General features: G+C 43.6%; 1 protein-coding gene across 7 annotated transcripts in view; it reads left to right on the forward strand.

Moving 5' to 3' along the window:
- The window catches only part of Csnk1g1 (casein kinase 1 gamma 1), a 151,082-nt gene extending 132,291 nt beyond the window's left edge, over positions 1-18,791 (forward strand). For 5 of the 7 annotated variants that reach the window (XM_052712753.1, XM_052712738.1, XM_052712723.1 and 2 more), the window contains 3 exons: positions 4,905-5,011; positions 8,024-8,047; positions 13,132-18,791. In XM_052712753.1, the coding sequence (XP_052568713.1) occupies positions 4,905-5,011; positions 8,024-8,047; positions 13,132-13,186 (186 nt within the window). In that variant the 3' untranslated portion in view covers positions 13,187-18,791. The remainder of the gene's footprint in view (positions 1-4,904; positions 5,012-8,023; positions 8,048-13,131) is intronic. The other 2 variants (XM_052712760.1, XM_052712744.1) reach the window with 1 other exon arrangement.
- The last annotated feature ends 1,757 nt before the right edge of the window (positions 18,792-20,548 follow it).

A 20,548-nucleotide genomic window follows, 5' to 3' on the forward strand; every position in this document is an offset into this window, starting at 1 on the left:
TTACTCCCCAGTAGTGCAAAAATGAATGAATGAATGAATAAATGAAAATTTTCAGATGGCTGCTTTCATGTGTAACCATGTGCTCATAGAATAAGCCACTCACCAGTGTTAACAGTTACATGTGCTAGAAAATATGTCCCCAGGAATCACAGCAGAGCTGAGGAAGTCAGTGGGATGTGGTTTGCAATCACTTAACCTTCTCAGCCTTTTTTATGCTGGACTTCCCCCAACTTCTATTTTGAAACTTTCAAATCTACAGAAAAGTTGGGACTATCCTTAATCTCCATTAAGAAAGTATTAAAATTCTGCCACATTTACTTTAATTTTGTGTGCTTGCATGCATATGTGTTTGCTTTCCAGACCATTTGAAAGTTAAAACAGTGTTTCTTATCCCCACACACTTCCACCTACATTTCCTAAGAACAAATAAATACACTCTTTCACATAAGCAGTAACTCCATTGCCTCTCAAAAAAATTAGTCTCAGCCGGGCGGTGGTGGCGCACGCCTTTAATCCCAGCACTCGGGAGGCAGAGCCAGGCGGATCTCTGTGAGTTCGAGGCCAGCCTGGGCTACCAAGTGAGTTCCAGGAAGAGGCGCAAAGCTACACAGAGAAACCCTGTCTCGAAAAACCAAAAAAAAAAAAAAAAAATTAGTCTCTCATAATATCTGACAGCCCAAATTCCAGTTGTCCTTCAAGTTTCATAGTGTCCAGAATCCACCCGGGATCCCTACCTCCCATTGGTTGTTTTGCCTCTCCCATCTCTTTCAGTCCTTCAATCTCTCTCTGTTTTATTTGTTTATTGTGGTTGTTTTGAGACAGTCTTACTATGTAGCCTAGGCTAACCCACATCTCACTGTGTAACCTAGGCTAGCCTCCAACTCATGGTGGTCCTCTAGTTTCTGGCTCCTAAGGCCTGGAAGTTTAGGTGTACACCACCATGTCTAATTCGTTAGTCTCTTAATCCTACCTTTTTTTTTTCCCTGCATGAATGTAAGTGCACCACATGTGCCTGGTGCTCTTGGAGGTCAGAAGAGGATATCAGATCCCTTGGAACTGGAATTATGCATAATTGTGAACCACAGTGTAGGCACTAGGAACTGAACCCAGGTCCTTTATAAGAGCAACAAACTCTCTTAACTGTTGAGTCATCTCTGTATCACTTTAATCCCTTTTAATCATTATCAATCACCAGTGATTTTTTTTTAAGGTTTTTATAACATGATCCTTTTTGAAAAGTCCAAGTCCTGGATTTGTCTAATTTTTGAAATTGTAATTAGATTCAGAAGAAACCTGTTTGCAGAGAGGGGAAAATACTGTGTTGTATAATATGCATAGTGTTAGGCTGTCTACTAATCAGAGATACTAAATGTGATCACTAGCAGAAATTTGAGTCTTCCTCAGGTAAGTCTTAATGTAGGGTTCTTTTTTTTTTTTCATTAACCATATATCATTATTGTAATTTTCTCACTCATATCTTATTAACAAGAATAAGGCCAGACATGATACTCTAGACCTGTCGTAATCCTACCTCTGTGGAGGCTAAGGCAGGAGCAATGCCATGAATTTATATAGTAAGTTAAGTTTATATAGCCCAGGCTATATTGTGGGTTCCAGACCAGGGCTAGAGCATGAGACCCTTGTCCTCCTCGCTCCCCCCCCCAAAAAAAAGGAGGAAGAAGAAAAAGCCCAGTAAGTATTCTTTTGTAGAAATAATGGTGGTTATACATTACAAGTAGGTAGCATTCACTCTGTCTGCCCCAAAGGTAGTAAACATTTCCTCCTGCTTCCCTTTTTATGATCATTTAGGAAATTTTGGCAAATTAGCTGCTAGTAAGTACCCCATAGCTTGAGGAAAATAAGAATATCAGTAAGATGAATCTTTTTTGTTGTTGTTGTTGTTCTTTGAGACATGGTTTCTTTGTGTAGCCATGGCCATCCTAGAACTTACTCTGGAGACCAGATTGACCTCAAACTCATAGAGATCCACCTGCCTCTGCTACCTGAGTGCTGGGATTAAAGACATATGCCACCACGCCCAGCTTAGATGAATATTTTTTGAGCCATTACTGTATCTCCTGACTCTGGGCTGAATACTTACTGTCACTTATCTGCATGGTGACCCCATTAGAATAAACATCACTCTTTCCCTATTTTACAAACTAGGAAACTGGGGTACAGAAAGATTAAAGATCTTGCCCAGGCACCCACAGCTGTAGAGCTAGAATTCAAACGCATGGCTGCCTATTACTTTTTTTAAGGATTTATTTGTTTATTTTATGTGCATTGGTGTTTTGCCTCCTGTACGTATGTCTGTGTGAGGGTGTTGGATCTCCTGGAACCGGAGTTACAGACAGCTGTGAGCTACCATATAGGTGCTGGGAATTGAACCTGGGTTCTCTGGAAGAGCAACTAGTGCTCTTAACTGCTGAGCCGTCTCTCCAGCCCCCACTGCCTAATTTTATAATGCAGTTCTTACTATTTCCTACTTCCTCCAGTTTTATATACAAGGTGTCCCCAATCCATTCCTTACATTACTTACTGATGTACTCCTCACATCAGTCTATAAGAACAGTCTCAAATAGATGAAGTTATTGCCCAATAGCATAAGCTGTCTGAACCATTTATCCTATTTTGTGGTTCTTTCCCATGTTTCAGCCAAGATCTTTAACAGCAGAGTGGTTTGTGCGGGGTCCCTTTTCCCAATCCCCAGCACCCACATAAACAGGAATCATGTGCTGGAACTGAAACCAGGTGGCAGAAGCAGCTGCACAAGCAAGACAAGCCTGAACGGGTCCGTGAACCAGATGACAGGAATGAGAGCCATCCATCACTTACAGTTCGGGGACCGTCAGTGAGACATAGGATGACAGTGAGCCTGAAATAAAGACCATTGAAATAAGACTGCTTTTCCAAGGGAAATTTGTCTTTACCATCTTCCTTCTCAACAGAGAGGGTGTAGCACTCTTGTTTGAGTAACTTCAAACCAGTGATCAAAGCCGTGAAGAAATTTCTCAAGGAAAGTGCCTTTATTTATGGTTTCTGATGCCCATTCTTGGTTTCTTTTTGAGAATTTATTTTTTAAATCATCATTACTCAAAGTATATAATTATGTAGTATAATTAACTGAGAGTAGTAGAATTTACCCACCATGGTCAAGGGAGCAAATGAGTTAACCTTTAGAAGTCAGCTATATAGGTTTTGTGGGGATTTTTGTTGTTGTTGGTGGTGGTGGTGGTGGTTGGTTGATTGGTTGTTTTTCAGGACAGCTCTGACTGTCCTGGAACTTACTTTGTAGACCAGGCTGGCCTTGTACTCACAAAGATCTGCCTGCTTCTGTCTCCCGAGTACAGGATTACAAGCATGCACCACCACCGCCTGGCTCAGTTATTTTTTCAATACAAAACTATACACATTTTTGAAAAATGAAAGACTGTGTGGACAGACACAAGTGGAAACCATAAAAGCCTATAGATCCTAACTTAACCCTTGGTTAAGACATTCTGTAGTGTTCCTGTCCATTAAAAGGAAATAATTGGGGCCGGGCGGTGGTGGCGCACGCCTTTAATCCCAGCACTCGGGAGGCAGAGCCAGGCGGATCTCTGTGAGTTCGAGGCCAGCCTGGTCTACAAAGTGAGTTCCAGGAAAGGCGCAAAACTACAGAGAAACCCTGTCTCGAAAAACCAAAAAAAAAGAAAAAAAAAAAAAAGAAAGGAAATAATTGGGGCTGGGGGACAGCAAGATGGCACAGTAGGTAAATGCACTTGACACCAAGCCTGATGACCTGAGTTCAGCAGCCAGGAAACACATAGTAGAAAGAGCGAGCCACCTCCTGTAAGTTATCCTCCAACCTCACATACACACTGTGGCACTTGAGACTAACCCCTTAACACATACATACACATAAGTATAATTTGTTTTGTTTTGTTTTGTTTTAAGTAATTGAGCCAGGGAGATGGGTCAGTTGGTAAAGTATTTACCGCACCACGGGGACCTGAATTGGAGCCCTAGAACTTTTGGTTGGTTGGTTGGTTGGTTGGTTGGTTGGTTGGTTTGAGTCAAGGTTTCTCTGTGTAGCCTTGGCTGTCCTGGAACTTGCTCTAGAGACCAGGCTGGCCTCGAATTCACAGAGATCCGCCTGCCTCTGCCTCCTGAGTGCTGGGATTAAAGGTGTGCGCCACCACCGCCCGGCCCCAATTATTTCCTTTTAATGGACAGGAACACTACAGAATGTCTTAACCAAGGGTTAAGTTAGGACCACTACTACCTCCCAGCTTGTTTGTTGGTTTTTGATTTTGTTTTTGTTTTGTTTTGCCTCTTGTTTTTCAGGGCAGCTAGTGGTAGCCTGTCCTTTGTAATCCCAGCACTAGAGAAACAGAGGCTTGGGAATCTCTGGGTTTCAGTAGCCAGCCAACCTAGCTTAATCAGCAAGCTACATGTCCCAGTGAGAGACTCTTTCCCAAAATAAGGTGGAAAGTTCCTGAAGAATGACACCAGTGTTCACCTTTGGTCTGCATGGGCATATGCATACACATGACCCTCATGCACACATGCACACTTGAATACACATAAGTAATTATGACATATTAAGTAAGGGATTTTTAAGGATTAAATATATACACACACATATAGTGTAGCAGAGTGCTAAGCACAAAGTAGGCACTCAGTATGAAGCTAATTGTCATCATTCTATGATTATGTCATTGAGTTAAGTGTTCTGACGTGATGTAGGTCTAGGAACCCTCCCTAAATCAGGACAGTGTTCCCTTAACCCAAGTAAACGCACATTCCACACCCTGCCTGGCTAGTACCTAAGTGTGAGACCTAATCTCTCTTAATCTACTCTGGTGGAGGCAGGAACTTCATACAGCCATGGTACTTATCGCAGTCTGTCTCTGTTTCAGGTGGTTAGCTCAACCAATGGAGAGCTGAATGTTGATGACCCCACTGGAGCTCACTCAAATGCACCAATCACAGCTCATGCCGAGGTGGAGGTAGTGGAGGAAGCTAAGTACGTTCATCTTTCAGAGGGGTTGTGTTATCTTTCAAAGGGTTTGTCTCATCATGGGTTGGAACTCTATTCTGTCTCCTCAGTGTGCTGCTCATCACAGACTGGAATCTCCATGCTTGTATCCACAGCTTTCTTCTTCTGACCATTTTATTTTTATTTTTTTGCATGGTGCATTAAGGCTGACGCCACCCTTCTTTAGCACTGGTTTCTGGGCAGATAGTTATATTTTTCTAGGCTACCTTGGACAAAAGACATAGTGCACTAAAAGTGAAAGCTACAGTAGATAGGAGCCACGAGTTTCCTGGAGCCTCTAGAGCTTCTTGCTCCCTATGGGTTACAGAGAAAAATGTGTTAAACCCTGGGCCTTGGTGTATAGAATCACATATATAATTTTTGCCTAACCACTCTGGATGGATGGCCCTGAGTAAAAGAGTTTGGGAGACAAACTTTCAGACAGTCTGGACTCAGAAAAACTAAGTAATTTTCAGACAAGGCAAGATAATTGTACTTGTAAATATGAGAATCTTGGGACAGCAAAGAAGTGACCCTAATCCCAAGGAAGCAAGGCAGTTGCTCACTTCCTCTTCTGCTTCTCCTGCATGTCTGTATGTGTCTTGCTGTGCTCTCCCATAGTCCCTTAGTGCTTTCTGCATGGTCTGTGTTTAAGCTCTGAGACTCTGGGCTGGAAGGTAATACTGATTCTGCTGTACAAACAGCATTTCTGCCACTTCTTTTCCGTTTTTCCCTATCCCAAACTCAGATCCAGGTTTAAACTTCAAGAAGACATCAGGTAGGGAAAGCTAGAGAAACGGGAGTCAGTAACTACTGCCAGTCCTGACATGGATGGCCTTTCTTTTAAGCTCTTCAAGAACATTCAGCAACTTATTTTTAGTGCAGACCAGAACACCTCCGGGCATCAGTCAGGGTCACCAAACATTTCGGTCTGTTTTCCAGATGTACTTGGCATGGTTGTACTCTTGCCCATCTATTTGGTGAGCTCACTTGGCCTTTAGGAGGTCTTTTCCTACTTAACAGATAAAAACGTAAATGAGGGCAACTCTGCCTCTATCCTGTTGATACCTATAGACAAGATGTGGGGTGGGAAGGTGATGCCAGGGGGAGACTATTTTAGTAATTAAACATGGTCCTCTTTCTCATGGGGCTTGGGAGATTTTAATGGTGCCTATAATTTTTTCTTTCATTCTCAATAAATTATATGATATTCCCACTTCCTGAACTCTCACTTTGGAATCTCCTAGAGTATGTTAGAAAATACAGATACTTCTGCATGGACCCAGAAATTTGAGATTAATTGATTAGTATTTGGCCTGATAATGAAAATATGTCAAAGTTTAGGGAGTTCTAACATGCAGGCAAAATTGGGAACTACCACACTCTGCATGCTCTGATCTTGAAAAAGAGCCATACCTTTTTCCACCCCACCCCACCTTACTCCCCATTTCACATTTGTACCTACTCTTTAGAAATTCAGATCTGAATCTAATACTATACTTTGAGCACCAAGTTCTTATGAACTTTAGTCTTAGGCCCTAAACAGATTTATATTTTGGATCTATTCATTTCATTTCATTTTGGTAAATGTATATACTAACTGTGTGTGAGTGTGGTGTTTGTGTTCAATGTGAAAGATAGAGGCCATTCATTCAAAAAGAGTTCAATCAGGTGTGTTCTGTTCTGTCATATTCTAAACCCTAGAATATAAAGAGAGATTAAAGTCTTCCCATTTAGCAGAAAGGACTATTATGCCTCTTGCTTCCAACTCCTGGTTTAGGCTTTCTGAAAAGTGTAGAAACTAAAGGGAACAGTTGTCTTTGAAAAAATGTCACTCAAAGCCTTGCTTGGGCATTTTGTATACTGGTTTTGGTAGTGGTTTCATGAGCTACCAATCTGTCCTGCCTCGGGAACTGTCAGGGTACAGCCATATGCACATGGTATATCTATGTTGATATATGTGGGAGTAAGGACACAGTAGCCATGTATCCACTAGATCACTTTCATGGAAAAGTCAAAGCTAGAGGCATGAGGTGTCCCCCAAACATCCCCTCCTTACACACAGCTGTGATGCCATTTGTTCATGTAGCCTGTTGATGGGATAAGAAGGGCTGTTACTTCCATTGTAGTTAAGCTTGAGTACAGGGAAAGTGTGAAATCTTTACCTCCAAGCTTTTGGTTTTAGGTTCCCTTTCCCAGCTTGTTAAATGTAAAGGCAGAACAAAAATCACAGGATGAGGGTTTTGATCAGTGTAAAAAAAAAAAAATGGACACTTGACTTCCCTTTTCTTTTAGGTACAAGGCAACTTTTGTTGAAGTATGGTTGGAGGAATGGTGAGGGCAGATGATTTTTAGGTCAATTTTTGTGATAGTAAGAGTATAAGAATTTTTATTATCTATACTTTGGCTATATCTTGATGATTGTGGGCCCAGTTTCTCCTGAGAATTAGTGTGATTAGAATTTATTTCGAAGCGGTAAATTCCCTCTGTTTCATCTTCTAATAAGATAAAGCTGTATCTCTTCAGCTTTTCCTACGAAGGGCTAAGTGCTAGCTGCTGCTTTTTGAACTCGAGTATGGAAGTTAGCTAAGCATTGTACAAGACCTGGTATGAAGCCAGATGGTTCAGCCTTCCTGCTTGAGTCCCTACAGGCCAGGTCACTGCTCCTTCCCATACTGCTTTCCTGGAAAGCCCACCCTGAGGCTTCCACCAACTCTTTCTGTTCTGCATCCCCTGAGATGCAGCTCCCACACTGATCGTCCTGTCAGGCTTCTGCCTCCTGTTCAATGTGAAGGCCAAGTGGCCTGCTCAGCCTCCCTCAGCAGGAGGAAACTAAACACAGACACATCCTGCATGTTTGCATGCTCACAGGGAGTCACTTCCATCTCATCCGTGGACTAATCTCTCTCTCTCTCTCTCTCTCTCTCTCTCTCTCTCTCTCTCTCTCTCTCTCTCTCTCTCTCTCCCTTTACTGTGTTTTTCTCCTTATATACTCTGTAGCTGCGTGAAAATGCTCAACCTGTGGTGAGTTCCTCTCTCTAGTCCACATGCAAGGGGAGCGGACCTGTCTAGACTGGGATTGCAGAGTATTAGCAACACTGACTGAATTCCATATATCTACTTATGTCTTAGCCACCCAGACTGGGGGAATTAGGTCCACAGAGTGGGATGAGGCAGGCCTGTACCCAAAAATCAATCTTTTCCTTCTTTTCTTTCAATCCCACCTCATTTATCACTGCACCCTCCTACCAAAAATGATCTCACAATATCTAAACTTACCTCTTTTTTTTTTTGTTTTTGATGAGTGAACTTCCTTCTTCCAATTTTTTTCTCCCAAGTTATGACTAATACTATCAGAAGGAGAGGGACCAAGGTTAAAAAGATAAGGTTTTAGATGTTTCAATAACCACAAAACAGTGTTATCACCAGATAATCTCACCTTTGGCAGCTTGGTTTGAAATGCAGAAGTAGGCTGTTTGGAGGAAATCTGTAAATGCCTTGTTGATTTCGTTAATTTTTCATCTATAGTAAGAGTCTCTCAGAAAGGAGAACTCCTTGAAGGAAAAATCAACATTTTGGTGTTGATTGGACATTGCTGGTTTTTTTATTTGTTTCCTTTATTCTTTGATGAGAGTACAGTGGGTTAAGGGTTGACTTGGTTGACAGGGATATGGGAGCCTGTCTTTTCCAGAAAAGGCTTCTTTAATACAAATGTAGGACGTATGGGGATGTGGGAGGAAAATCCCTGAGGGATTCATGTTAGTGACGGTTTGTAACCCTCCCTGTCTGTACACATCAGGTCATATTCTATGCTATGATAATAGCCTGCTGGATTCTGACTACTTCATTTTGAAACATTCTCTTCAGTAACTGGAATGGACCTTGTTTTCTGAACCCTGACTAAGCCAAATTGTCCACAGGGGGGGTTGCCTAGGAATAGATATTTATTGAAGATGACAGTTGGGTTTTATGGTAGTGTTAGGGTTTCAAAGAGGACTTTTGGCCTGTTCATATGTCTGTGTAATCTAATGTTGTCATGGTCTGTTGTTTTTTTTTTTTTCCCTGTGAGGTGTCAGTCACATGATCCCAATTGTGAATACCTTAGGTCCTACTATGGTCATCCAACCTTGTGCACAGAACTCAGGGACCTGGGATAGCAGGGAAGAACAGGGCAAGTGAAGGGGAGGCTCTGCCCAAGAGGCTTCCTGTCACCTAGCTGTAAAGTGAGTCATAAGAAGCAAAGGCTTCGTCAGAGTTCTCATGCTATTCCCGGAAGACTGAGAGGGTGAGGATTCCCTGTGGGTTCTCAAGGAAGGCTTCTTGGACACAGCCAGACTTGAGCCAGTTGGAGTGCAGAGGAGGAGAAAAAGAGTGTGATAAAGAAGAGAGACTGCGGGCCGGGCGGTGGTGGCACACGCCTTTAATCCCAGCACTCGGGAGGCAGAGCCAGGCGGATCTCTGTGAGTTCGAGGCCAGCCTGGGCTACCAAGTGAGTTCCAGGAAAGGCGCAAAGCTACACAGAGAAACCCTGTCTCGGAAAAACCAAAAAAAAAAAAGAAGAGAGACTGCAAGGAAACTGTAGAGATGACATGGTACAGGAATAATAGGAAGAAGGCAAGGGTCAGGTCAGAGGACTGTGGCAAAAGTGTTTGATGGCTTGTGTGGAAAATCCTGGATCAGTTTTGGCTCTCACTCGTAAAGGATTCCTGGTCACTCAAAGGATTAACTGGAAGAGAACCTAAGACACAAATGGAGTTATTTGTCCTTACTCTGTTCTGAGAGGAGCATATCTGTACAGTGTTACTGGTAGACTTGGCCTCAAGTCCAGATCCTTTTACTGGTGGTCACCATAGAAACCAAAGCCTTTAAGAACAGATTGTGGGGTTCCCTTCCTTGTAGGTGGAATTAAAAGCTTCTCCTCCTGCTGAAGCTGTATAGGGCTCTAAATGCAAAATATGGCTGCTGTTCCTCTGAATGACAGCTTCTGCTCATGTACACTCCACTGGTTCAGCAGAAGCACAGGCTGCTTCCTATGAATTGTCCTGGAGGAAGTAAGAGAATCCACTGGACATTTAGAAATGGGCCGAGTATTTCAGATTTTGTTTGAGCGTTTTTATTTGAAAACATAAAAATCATCATCTTAGGGTCCTCACACAGAAAGTAAGAACAGAGGTTAATTTTAGAGTCAGTAAACCCACTGAAAATCATAGTTGAAACAGATAAGACTGATGGGCTGGGTGAAATGGCTCAGCAGTTAAGAGCACAGACTGCACTTCCAGAGGTCCTGAGTTCAATTCCCAGCAGCTACATGGAGGCACACAGCCATCTATGGTAGGATCTGATGCCCTCTTCTGGAATAAGGTTGTCCATGCAGATAGAGCACTCACACATAAAATAAATAAATCTTTTTTTTTTTTTTTAAGACTGCTGAAATACTGGTTCTTCATAAGATTTGACTTGTCTACTTAAATACTAGGTTTTGGACATTCAATTTGGCAAATGTCTGTTTCTGGTCCTGGAGAGATGGCTTGGTGGTTAAGGTCACTGGTTGCCTTTTCAGAGCAAAGAGTTTCATTTCCCAGCTCCCACATAGTACTCACAACCATCTATAACTCCAGTCCCAGTGTTCCAACACCATATTCTGACCAGGCACACACATGGTACATAGACATACATGCAGACAAAATACCCATACACATAAAATGAATAAAAAAATTGTAAAAAAAAAAAATGTTCATTTCTAATACATATGTATAGATTTTTTTTTCTTGAATTCTTCCCCAATGTTTCCATTAAGGACTATTTAAAGCCAGCAATCATTTTTATTTAAAATAACTTACTCAGTTCCCAGTTGTATTTACCACTTTAGTTCACACCTATTAATAGTACTTATAAGTATTATTGATACACACAGGGCTAGTACACACACACACACACACGCACACGCACACGCACACGCACACACACACACACACACACACACACACACACACACACACACACACACACTGTCTATGTACCTGTTGAAACAAGGCCTCCAGTAGACCAGGTTGGCTTCAGATTTGATATGTAGCCAAGAATAACTCTGAACTCTTCACCCTTCTTCCACTGTCAAGCACTGGAATTACAGGCATACATCGCCATGGCCAGATTCTGAAGAAAATATTGTAAGACTCTCTTAAGAAACCCCTGTCTGCCAGGGCAGTGCTAGTGCACTCCTGTAATCCCAGCACTCAGGAAGCAGAGGCTGGTGGCTCTCTGTGAGTTCAAGGCCAGCCTGGTCTCCAAAGTGAATTCCAGGACAGCCAGGACTATTACACAGAGAAACCCTGTCTCGAAAAAGGAAGGAAGGGAGGGAGGGAAAGAAGGAACTCCTGTCTGAAAATTCCACATTTCATTCATGAATTTGAATTCTTGGAAAGCTCACATTGCTGTCTGTGTAAATGTTTATTTCTTCATTCTAAGAAACTTTCTCAGTCTAGATACGGTGGCAAACACTTACAAATCCTAGAACTCTGGGAAACCAAGGCCAGAGGATTGTACATTTGAAGCCAGCCTTGGCTACATAATAATGAGTCCCAGTCTCAAAAGATAAAAGAAAAAACTTTATCCAGATTTTTAATGATGAAAATATTAGAAACACCATAGAAAATACAGTTAACACAAGGGGTCTAAAAGGAGGGGATCAGCTGCAGGGGAGGACGTAGGAGTGTGGAAAGTGAGCAGTGGTGTCTGTTTCTCATGGGTGTCCTTGCTCTGAAGCCTGGGAGGTGGGCCAGAGAGATGGCTCAGAAGTGAAGAGCACCTGCTGCTCTTGCAGACAGCTTCCAGACAAGTTTCATTTCCCAGCAACCACAGAGCAGCTCAGGGCTGTCTGTAAGTCCAGTCCTCAGGAACCTCTTGCTGTCTTCAGGCCTCTGTGGGCACCAGGCACTCAATGTGATGTACAGACATACATGCAGGCAAAATACTCATACACATAAAGTAATAAAAGTCATTTTTAAGAACCCTGGAAGGGTTAGCTGAGAGACTTAAGATAGTTTTCTCAGAAAAAGTTGTCTTTCAAGGATCAAGCTTCTGAGCTCTACTTACAACTTTATTCTCCTCCATCATCTGGCATCTTTGACTCATCCACTGCCTTCTGCCCACCTCCTAATTTTCCATTTGACATTTCTAGAAAGAACATACCTTTTCCATCAACCTCGCCATCTCCCTTAACGTCCCCTTCTCTAGTGCCTGGGCAACAGCCACACGTCCTAGTCCAAAGGCTGGAGTAAGGAGGGCATCTTCAGGGTTAGGGTAGACCAGTCCTGCCACTCTTCTGCAGGCTGTCCCCAAGACATGGCACTTGGGGGGCCTCAGCCTCTCCCTTAAACAAACCAGTTGCTAACCCTGTCTGGAACAGTGGCAGTCTTAGGGAACTAAGTGGGGGATTCCCTGTGGCCAGAGTTTCCTGAGGATTAGCTCCTGGGCTTTGGGCATTGGTCCCCTTGGGGTGATTGGCACCCATTCTGGTGTCAGGAGATAAAGATTTACCCTTTATGAATTAGAGCTTCTGCTTACTCCAGGCATCATGTTGGGGCCAAGAACAAGATAGAAAGAGTCTTTAGTCCTTTGGCATCCTGTGACTGCCAAGGTTCTAGATCTCCTACTTTGTGTGAGATTGCTTTGCCTCAGTTTAGCCCCTTGCCTGCTGGCCAGTGAGCTGCACTGAACTGCTGCTGGTATCAAGGGGCATACAGTGCAGGCTATTTTCATGTTACCCTGCGCACCCTCCATCTTGGTTCTAGACAAAGATGGAGTATCTGGGTTTGATGGTAGTTTAGGAATGAAGCCTTCTTCATCCTTCTTTCGGGAATATCTGTGGCAGCCATGTCTACTGGGCAGCATTTTGATCATCAGGTGGAACGGCTGCAACTCAGATGTTGCCTTTAACTTTCTGACAGACACTGCCTGTTACCTTCAGTGTATGTGTACTGAAGATGGTGGGCGGCTACTTGGGTGGGCACCAGCAGAGAACAACCCTACCCCTGCAGTAAGCAGAAGCAGGCAGAGATCTCCTTGGAGCTGGGAACTTCTCGACTGACTTAAATGTTCTTGTGCTCCAGGTGCTGCTGTTTCTTTAAGAGGAAAAGGAAGAAGACTGCTCAACGACACAAGTGACCAGTGCCTCCCAGGAGTCCTCAAGTCCTGGGGACTCTGGCTCCAATTGCACCTGCAGCTCCTGCCATTTCTCATTGGAAAGGACTCCTCTGTGGGGGAGGGTGGAGACCCAAACCAAAAAGAAGAAGACAGATGCCCCCAGAAGGAGCCAGTGCAGGCAGCCAGGGCCAAGTGGGCCAGTGGCGATCCCTCTGGCTGAGCTCTGAGCGGGTCCAGAGCTGCTGCTTCTCCACTGCTTGCCCTGGGCTCTCTGCTTGACTCTCTTCCCATTGTTTACAGTGAAGGTGTCATTCACAAAAACTCAAGGACTACTGTTCTCTTCCTCCTCTTCCTAAATTTACTCCTGGTTCTACACCACCCTCAACCCTCTCCAGCATAAGAACTACTAAGTTAAAGGCTCTATCGAGAAGCTGGTGGTGTGGTCAGGAAGGCAGGAGGAAGATGACAGCCCTGGGCTGGAGGACTTCTCCACTTCCCAGGTGTGTCTAGAAGTATGGCTTCCTCTCCCTCTGTGCCTGGGTGACCCCCAGCCCAGCTGGCCACAGGGTTCAGGTCCCTCCCAACCTCCCTCTCCCTCCTGTGAAGTTACACTGTAGGACACAAGCTGTGAGAAATCTGCAGTCTACTGTCCCTGTGTGTTGGCGTTCTTAGCTTTTTTGATAAGCAAATCCCTTGCTCCGACGGTAGCAAAACATGCCTGTGGTTCTGAGCAAAGGAAAGGAAACTGATTTTATTGCACTTTTAGTTTTGGGGGGTTTTGTTTTTGTTTTATAAACAACATGGCAGATGCATATTGTGTCTGTTTATATTGGGGGGGTGCTTTTTTCTGTTTCAAGTGGGATGGGCCAGCCAAGCCATTCAGAGAAAAATGTGGGTCCAGAGGATATTCATGATGGAAAGAGTCTGATTTGCAGCACTTGGAAGAGAAGAAGCCAAACTCTGTGTCATCCTGAGTGAATTCTCAGGTTGGCAAGGAAACATACTTGAATTTTCATTCATCTTCTCCGCTGCAGAGAAAAGTCCCCACCAGATCCCCTTGACCTAATCAGCCTAGAGCTTGAAAGCCCAGCTCCTGAACACTTGGGATGAGCACCGAGCCAGACTGTGACCAACCAGAAGGCACCTCATCTCAGAGAGGAAATACTTAATAACAACAACAAAGCAAAATTTCTGTTTCCTCCACTGCCAGGGACTTCCTACTAGATAGCCATGTGACTTTCTGTTGACTTGGAGGACAAAATTAGTGACTAAACAGCCACCACCGTATTGCCAGTAGTGGACAAAAGAGGGCAGCAAATCTGCCTTCCAACTGCCAGAGAAGCCTCAGGATGCAGCATCTTAGGGCCAGGAAAAGAAAATCAGTATGTCATGTCTGCCCCAAGACTGAGTTAGAGCATCTAGGCTGGTCTGCCTTAGAAATTAAGCCTGTGGTGATCTTGGAGCAGGTCCATAGCAGCAGGCTTAGAACTTGGTACATGGGGCTGCAGTAAGCAGGGAAGGGAAGGTTGGTTGATGCCGGGAAATTCCAGAGAAAAGGAAACTGTAATGAAAGGTCTAAAATTCTATCTTAACAATTGAACAGACTCTTCCCAGATAATACGGCCATATATTAGCATGTTTTCCCCACTGCACTCTCTGCCCACCACCATGCATCCTCACTGGACATACCACTATGAAGCATCACTGGTTGCATAGTTAACAGTATGGGGGTTACTCTTCTCATGTTCTGTTTTCATTTTAGTTGCATTTCCAAACAGAGGCTTCTTACCCTAGTGTGGCAAGGATTATTCATATGGGCAAAGAGGTCTTGTATCTGAGTATAAAGAGCTACCCACATAGGGCGGTGGCTAGTGACTTAATGCAGCACAGAACTCTGCTGTATATGTATGTAAAGGACTGGGGGATGTCAGGGCTCTTTGTGGACATGTATCAGAAATAGTATCAAATGAAGCAGAGTTTATTCGACTTGTCTGTTCTGTTGGACCTTGGCTAGGGAATATCTCTTCATTGGCTTCAAACCTGCTCAGCATTTGTAAAGATTGCCACCTGTCCATTTCTTTACAAGAAATATTTTGTCCATGAAACAGTAGCGGGGAAAAGTCAGGTCAAACCACTTCCCCATAAGGAATTTGAGTGTTAGGATTTGCTTCTTTTTCATTATGTAGTAGTTAAAGCTCATCGCTGAAATTTCCATAGTCCCTAGTTTGGCATGTGGGCAACTCTGACTTCCCCCACAGAAACTTAAAAATCCTCATCCCAGGAAATAGTGGCAAGGCCTAGAGCATCCTGGCACTCTCTGTCCCACTAAGTGCCTCCCCAACCCTGCTTCCACAATAAAGCAAAGGCCATGGTGACCAGCTTGGCTGCAGGGTAGGGTGCCCTGCAGCTGGGCCTAAGACTCCTTTTTTGTCTTAAAATATTTTTATAGGCTAGCTCTTGAGGGGTTGAACCTGAGTGGTTTGTGGGAATGGGGAAGGGTCCTTCCTAATGCACTGCTGGCACCCTCCAGCCCCCACAAATCCCTTACTAGATATTTGGTTTTTGTAGCAAAGGTTCCTTTAACATGCAGGGCGGTGGTGACCTTTCAAGGCCATTGACACTCTTAAGGTGGTCCCAAAGCTGGGCAATTCTCTTAAGATCTTCCTTAAAATTAAAACATACTTAATTCCCCAGAAACAATCTGCTCATCTGTTCCAGCTCCACTAGCACATCAGGCTCCATACACATCCCTGTTTCTGTCGGTTGCCTGGCTGCAAGCTCAGCCAGATCCCAGGGCACAGGCACTCCCTCCATCTCCCCTCATCTAAATCCACTTGCTCTATCTCAGTTATGACACCTGAGGACAGTTTTCTTTAGGACTGATGCATTTACTTCCCCTTAAAACTAACTCATCTGTTCCAGGAACAGGGGCATTTGATATTGTAATTGGAGTTTTATTTCCTCAAGCTTTGCTGTCCTCAAGGCATTGCAGCCTGAGCAGACTTGGGTAGAAGCAGGCCAGAGGTTACACCGAGGTGTAAAGTGTTCAATCATAGAAGTGGATTTTCAGAGTTCTCACTCCAGACTGCCCACAAGGCTGCGCTGAATGTGCCAGCAGCTAGTGAGCAGTCATGACTGCCTTAATTAACATTCTTCTATTTTGGGTCTGTCTAGGAGCAAACAGGGTCTGTGAAGGTATGTGTAAATCAGGTGAGTAGGTAAGTCTCCAGTTAAAATTCCCATTTCCATTGGAACAAGCTACAGGAGACAGCAAGGATCCTAAAGTTTCTAGAAGTGTAAATTTCCTTTTCCTTTTTAGTGAAGGACGAGAACTCGGAATCAGCCCATGTCCATTAGCCAGATGGTGTCCATCTTGTGTAAAGTAACTTCCAGTTTAGTTCAGAGGAAAAGTATGCTGTAGTGCTTATGTAGTGTTGATGTCCAATGTTAGGAACCACTTGTAATGCCAGAAGTATACAGCAATGGTAATGTTATGTTAAAGTGGTTGCTAAGGATCATAGCCTTAATTTAAAAAATAATGTAAAAGATAATCCATTCCCCTCCATGTTGAGCAAACATGGCAGCATTTCTGGAGAAGAACTTTCTCAGAAGCCTAGAAAGCATTTCCTCAAAGGAATTTGGTCTCCCAAGCCCACATGACTCATGTGTCCCAGCCACCTCTTCCATGCTCATACTGAAACCAGTTTTCCATTCCTGTTTAGTTGCCCTGGTAACGCTTTGTCCAGTGTCAGTCATGCCAGGGCTTGGGTTTTTAAGACCAGGAGTTTGCATGGTCATACAACCAACATTGCCTTTGCCAAGCCGCTGCCACCATCCCCTCCACTGCCCCTAAGTGGGCAGGTTGATTCCAGAGACCCTCAGGGAGCCAGGATAATTAGGTCCCCATCTGGATTGGCCATGTGGGTGACAAGCACTTATCACTGGGTTTCTTGATTTTGCAGACTTCAAGGAAGTCCCATGTAGATGTTGATGGCCAATGACTCCGGCCTTCCCCATAATGGGTTGGTAGGACTCAGATAAGAATTCCTTTGTTTGTTAGGGGACTTTGTTTAAGGGGGTTAGTTTTTGAGTATGAAAAAGAAGAGGCCACTGTGGTCCTTCTGTGAGTTTGTAGAGTTCTGAACAGTGTTTTCATCACCAGTCTTGGGAGTCTGATCCAATAACCAGTCTTAAGGTGTTTGTCCTACTCCTTTTGCAGGTAACTAAGTACAGAAGAATAGAGTTCTTATTGTATCAAAATAGTAAGTAGATTCCTGAATATAGCTAATAGTAGTTGACATTTTCTCAAAAAAAAAAAAAAAAACAACCACCAGGAAACCCACTCCAGTATTTACAGATCAGTTTATCAAGGGAAAAAAAAAAAAGTGAACGTGTACTCCATATATCTCTAGTTGATTACCAAACTTGATGTTATAAAGAAACCTCGGTTGTATAGACAGGATATCTATCTCTCTATATCTCTATCTCTATCTCTATCTCTATCTCTATTTCTCTCTCCTCCCTCTCCCCTTCCTCTCCCCCCCCCCCCCCCCCCCGCCTCCATCACAATCACTTGTCTGGTGCCATCACCACCTTTAAGGTCTCAGAGCAGAGGATTATCTGTGGTCATAAGCCAGAGTGCATTGCAGTCATCCCAGCAATGCACAGACGACTGCCATCCTGACTAACCCAAACCCACCTTCCAGGGTAGGTAAAACCTTTTGGTACCCCTCTTTAAGAGCTCCAGACCAAATCCCAGGCCAGCCCATGCACCAAAGCCTTTTAGAAGGCTTACCAATCTGTTAGGAATGTCTCAGGAAACATGAGCCATTTCTTGGGGGATACATGTATTTACAGATGGATATGTGTGCTCATCTGTGTGTGTTTTACTCTCATAGACAGCACAGGCTCCTGGGAATTATGTGTTCCTCTGTTCTCAGAGACAGTGTGACAAGTGTGAGCTGCTCAGTTCAGTGAGCAGGCTGACTCTGGGAAGGAGCCCTGTTTATCAAGCAGAGAACCACAGAAAAGATGAAACCAAAAATGCTCCAACCCTCCAATGGAAAGTAACGTTGATGCAATTCCCATTGGATAGATTACACTCTCTAATTTATTATTTGTCTTTTTTAAGTTTTACCCATTGTACTCTTTAAAAGATGTTGGGATGTTGGTTGCAATTTTTTTAAGTAGATAATGTATAAATCAGCTGTGGAAATCAATTTTAATTCATGTGTGGATGTGTCTAGTTATTGTTAAATGCCTTTTTTACTTTTTTTTAAGATAATGTTTCATAAACCCTGGCACTGGTCAAAAAAAAATATGCAGCTGTGAAAAATGAAACTTGTAGTATTTTTTGAATGAATGTCAATTTCAAGTGTATTTGAAATGTTTCCTCCAATAGAGAGATTTGGACACCATTGGAGAAAACTCCTCTGCAGAGGAAATAGCCTTTGGAGAAAATGGAATGTGGGTCTGGATATGTTATCTCAGAGTAGCCCATTTCATAGGGCATCATGGACAACACAAATGTGATTTTAAGTATACCTCTTCCCAGTTTGGGGAGGAAAGGACTCAGTTTGCACCCTTTTTGTATGTAAAATAAAATGTCCTACCTTTCTTGGCTACATTTACTTCCTTGGTTCATTAGTTGGTTTTTAGTCCCCCTGGTTTATTTCTAAGAATCTGGCAAGGACTGACTGGTGGGAATCAATATGTCTTTAAACAAAAATAATGTCTGGTACTTTGGCATTCTGCCTTCATTTCTTGGGCTGAGTCTTGAGTCTCTTTAAAAATAAATATCCCAGGGCCAGCAGAATACCTAGAGAGTAAAGGGACTTGCTGTATAAGTCTGGCAGCCTGAGTTTAATCCTCAGAATCCATGTTTAAAAAAAAAGGTGAAAGGAGACGACTGAACCAGCAGTTGTCTTCTGACATCCACATGTGCACCATGGCACGCACCACCACCCCACCACCCCACCACCCCTCACACACCATTCTGTTTTTAATATTTCACGACTGGGAAGATAGGTTGGTAAAGTGCATGCCACATGAGTATGAGAACCCATATTTGGTCCCCAGCACCATGTGAAAAGTTGGGTATGGTGGCACACTGGTAATCCCAGTGCTGGAAGCAAAGAGACTAACAAATCCCTGGAGCTGGCTCACCCGCCATATCAGCCCAAAAGCAAACCCCAGCCCCGTTAAGAGACCTTGTCTCAAAAAATGGAAGGAGAAAGGCTGAAAAGGTGACTCAGCAGTTAAGAACTGGGTGTACTGTTCTTACAGAGGACCCAAGTTCAGGTACCAGTACCCTGGTGGACAGCTCACAATTGCCTGTAACTAGCTCCAAGGTATCCAAGCTGTCTTCTGGCCACTGAGACCTACATACACTCACAAAGACAAAGACACAAATAAAAATAGCAAATAGAGGACACAGGCACTTGAGGAACAACGCCTGAGGTTGTCCTCTGCCCTCTACACATGCAAACACACACAAATACACCAGTATTCCAAACTAGGAATTGTGGTACAAACCTGTAATCCCAGCACTTGGGAAGTGGAGGCAGGAGGGTCAGTTTAAGGCCACCATGGATACGTACCAAGTTCAGGGACATCACTCACACGCTGTAGTTTGTAGATGGGAGTTCAAGAAATAGGGTTATGCTAGTTGGACTTTATTTTTCTTTCACTATTGTTTAACGGGGATATGAAACTGGCTCTGGGAAGTACTTTTTGGCACCAGGTGATGGACAGAAGCTAGCACCTATAATTTTTTTTCTGGAGGAAAACAGCCTGTCATAATGAGCCATCACTTCACATGGGGGAAGCTGAAGACTCCTGCAAGTATTACCCGGTACCTACTGTGAAAGGGAAAGGATGGTTCATCCCTGGTGGTTTTCTGTATGATGAGACCGTTTGAGAGAAGAAAAGGTTTAGTGAGAACACAGCAGAGGCACGTGGAAACAGGAACACTGTGTTATAGTGCAAGCTTCTCAGAATACATCCCTGGGCCTGGGTCAGACACGAACCAAGGAGGAAAGGGACAGTGCACACCATTAATCCTAGCACTCAGAAGGCACAGGTAGGTGGATCTCTATGAGATCTAGAAAATAACAAAAAGTAGGAAAGACATTCTGTTACAGGTTGTTGTGTTGTGGCAACAAAAGAGGACAGCAGAAGAATTCTGAATGGGCCGGGCGGTGGTGGCGCACGCCTTTAATCCCAGCACTCGGGAGGCAGAGCCAGATGAATCTTTGTAAGTTCGAGTCCAGCCTGGTCTACAAAGTGAGATCCAGGACAGGCTCCAAAAGCTACACAGAGAAACCCTGTCTTGAAAAAAACAAAACAAAAAAAAAAAAAAAAAAAGAATTCTGAGTGGAAGAT

Source organism: Peromyscus californicus, unplaced genomic scaffold (assembly GCF_007827085.1).
Source record: "Peromyscus californicus insignis strain IS unplaced genomic scaffold, ASM782708v3 Scaffold_11__1_contigs__length_118956290, whole genome shotgun sequence".
In the NCBI taxonomy this organism is placed as follows: domain Eukaryota; kingdom Metazoa; phylum Chordata; class Mammalia; order Rodentia; family Cricetidae; genus Peromyscus; species Peromyscus californicus.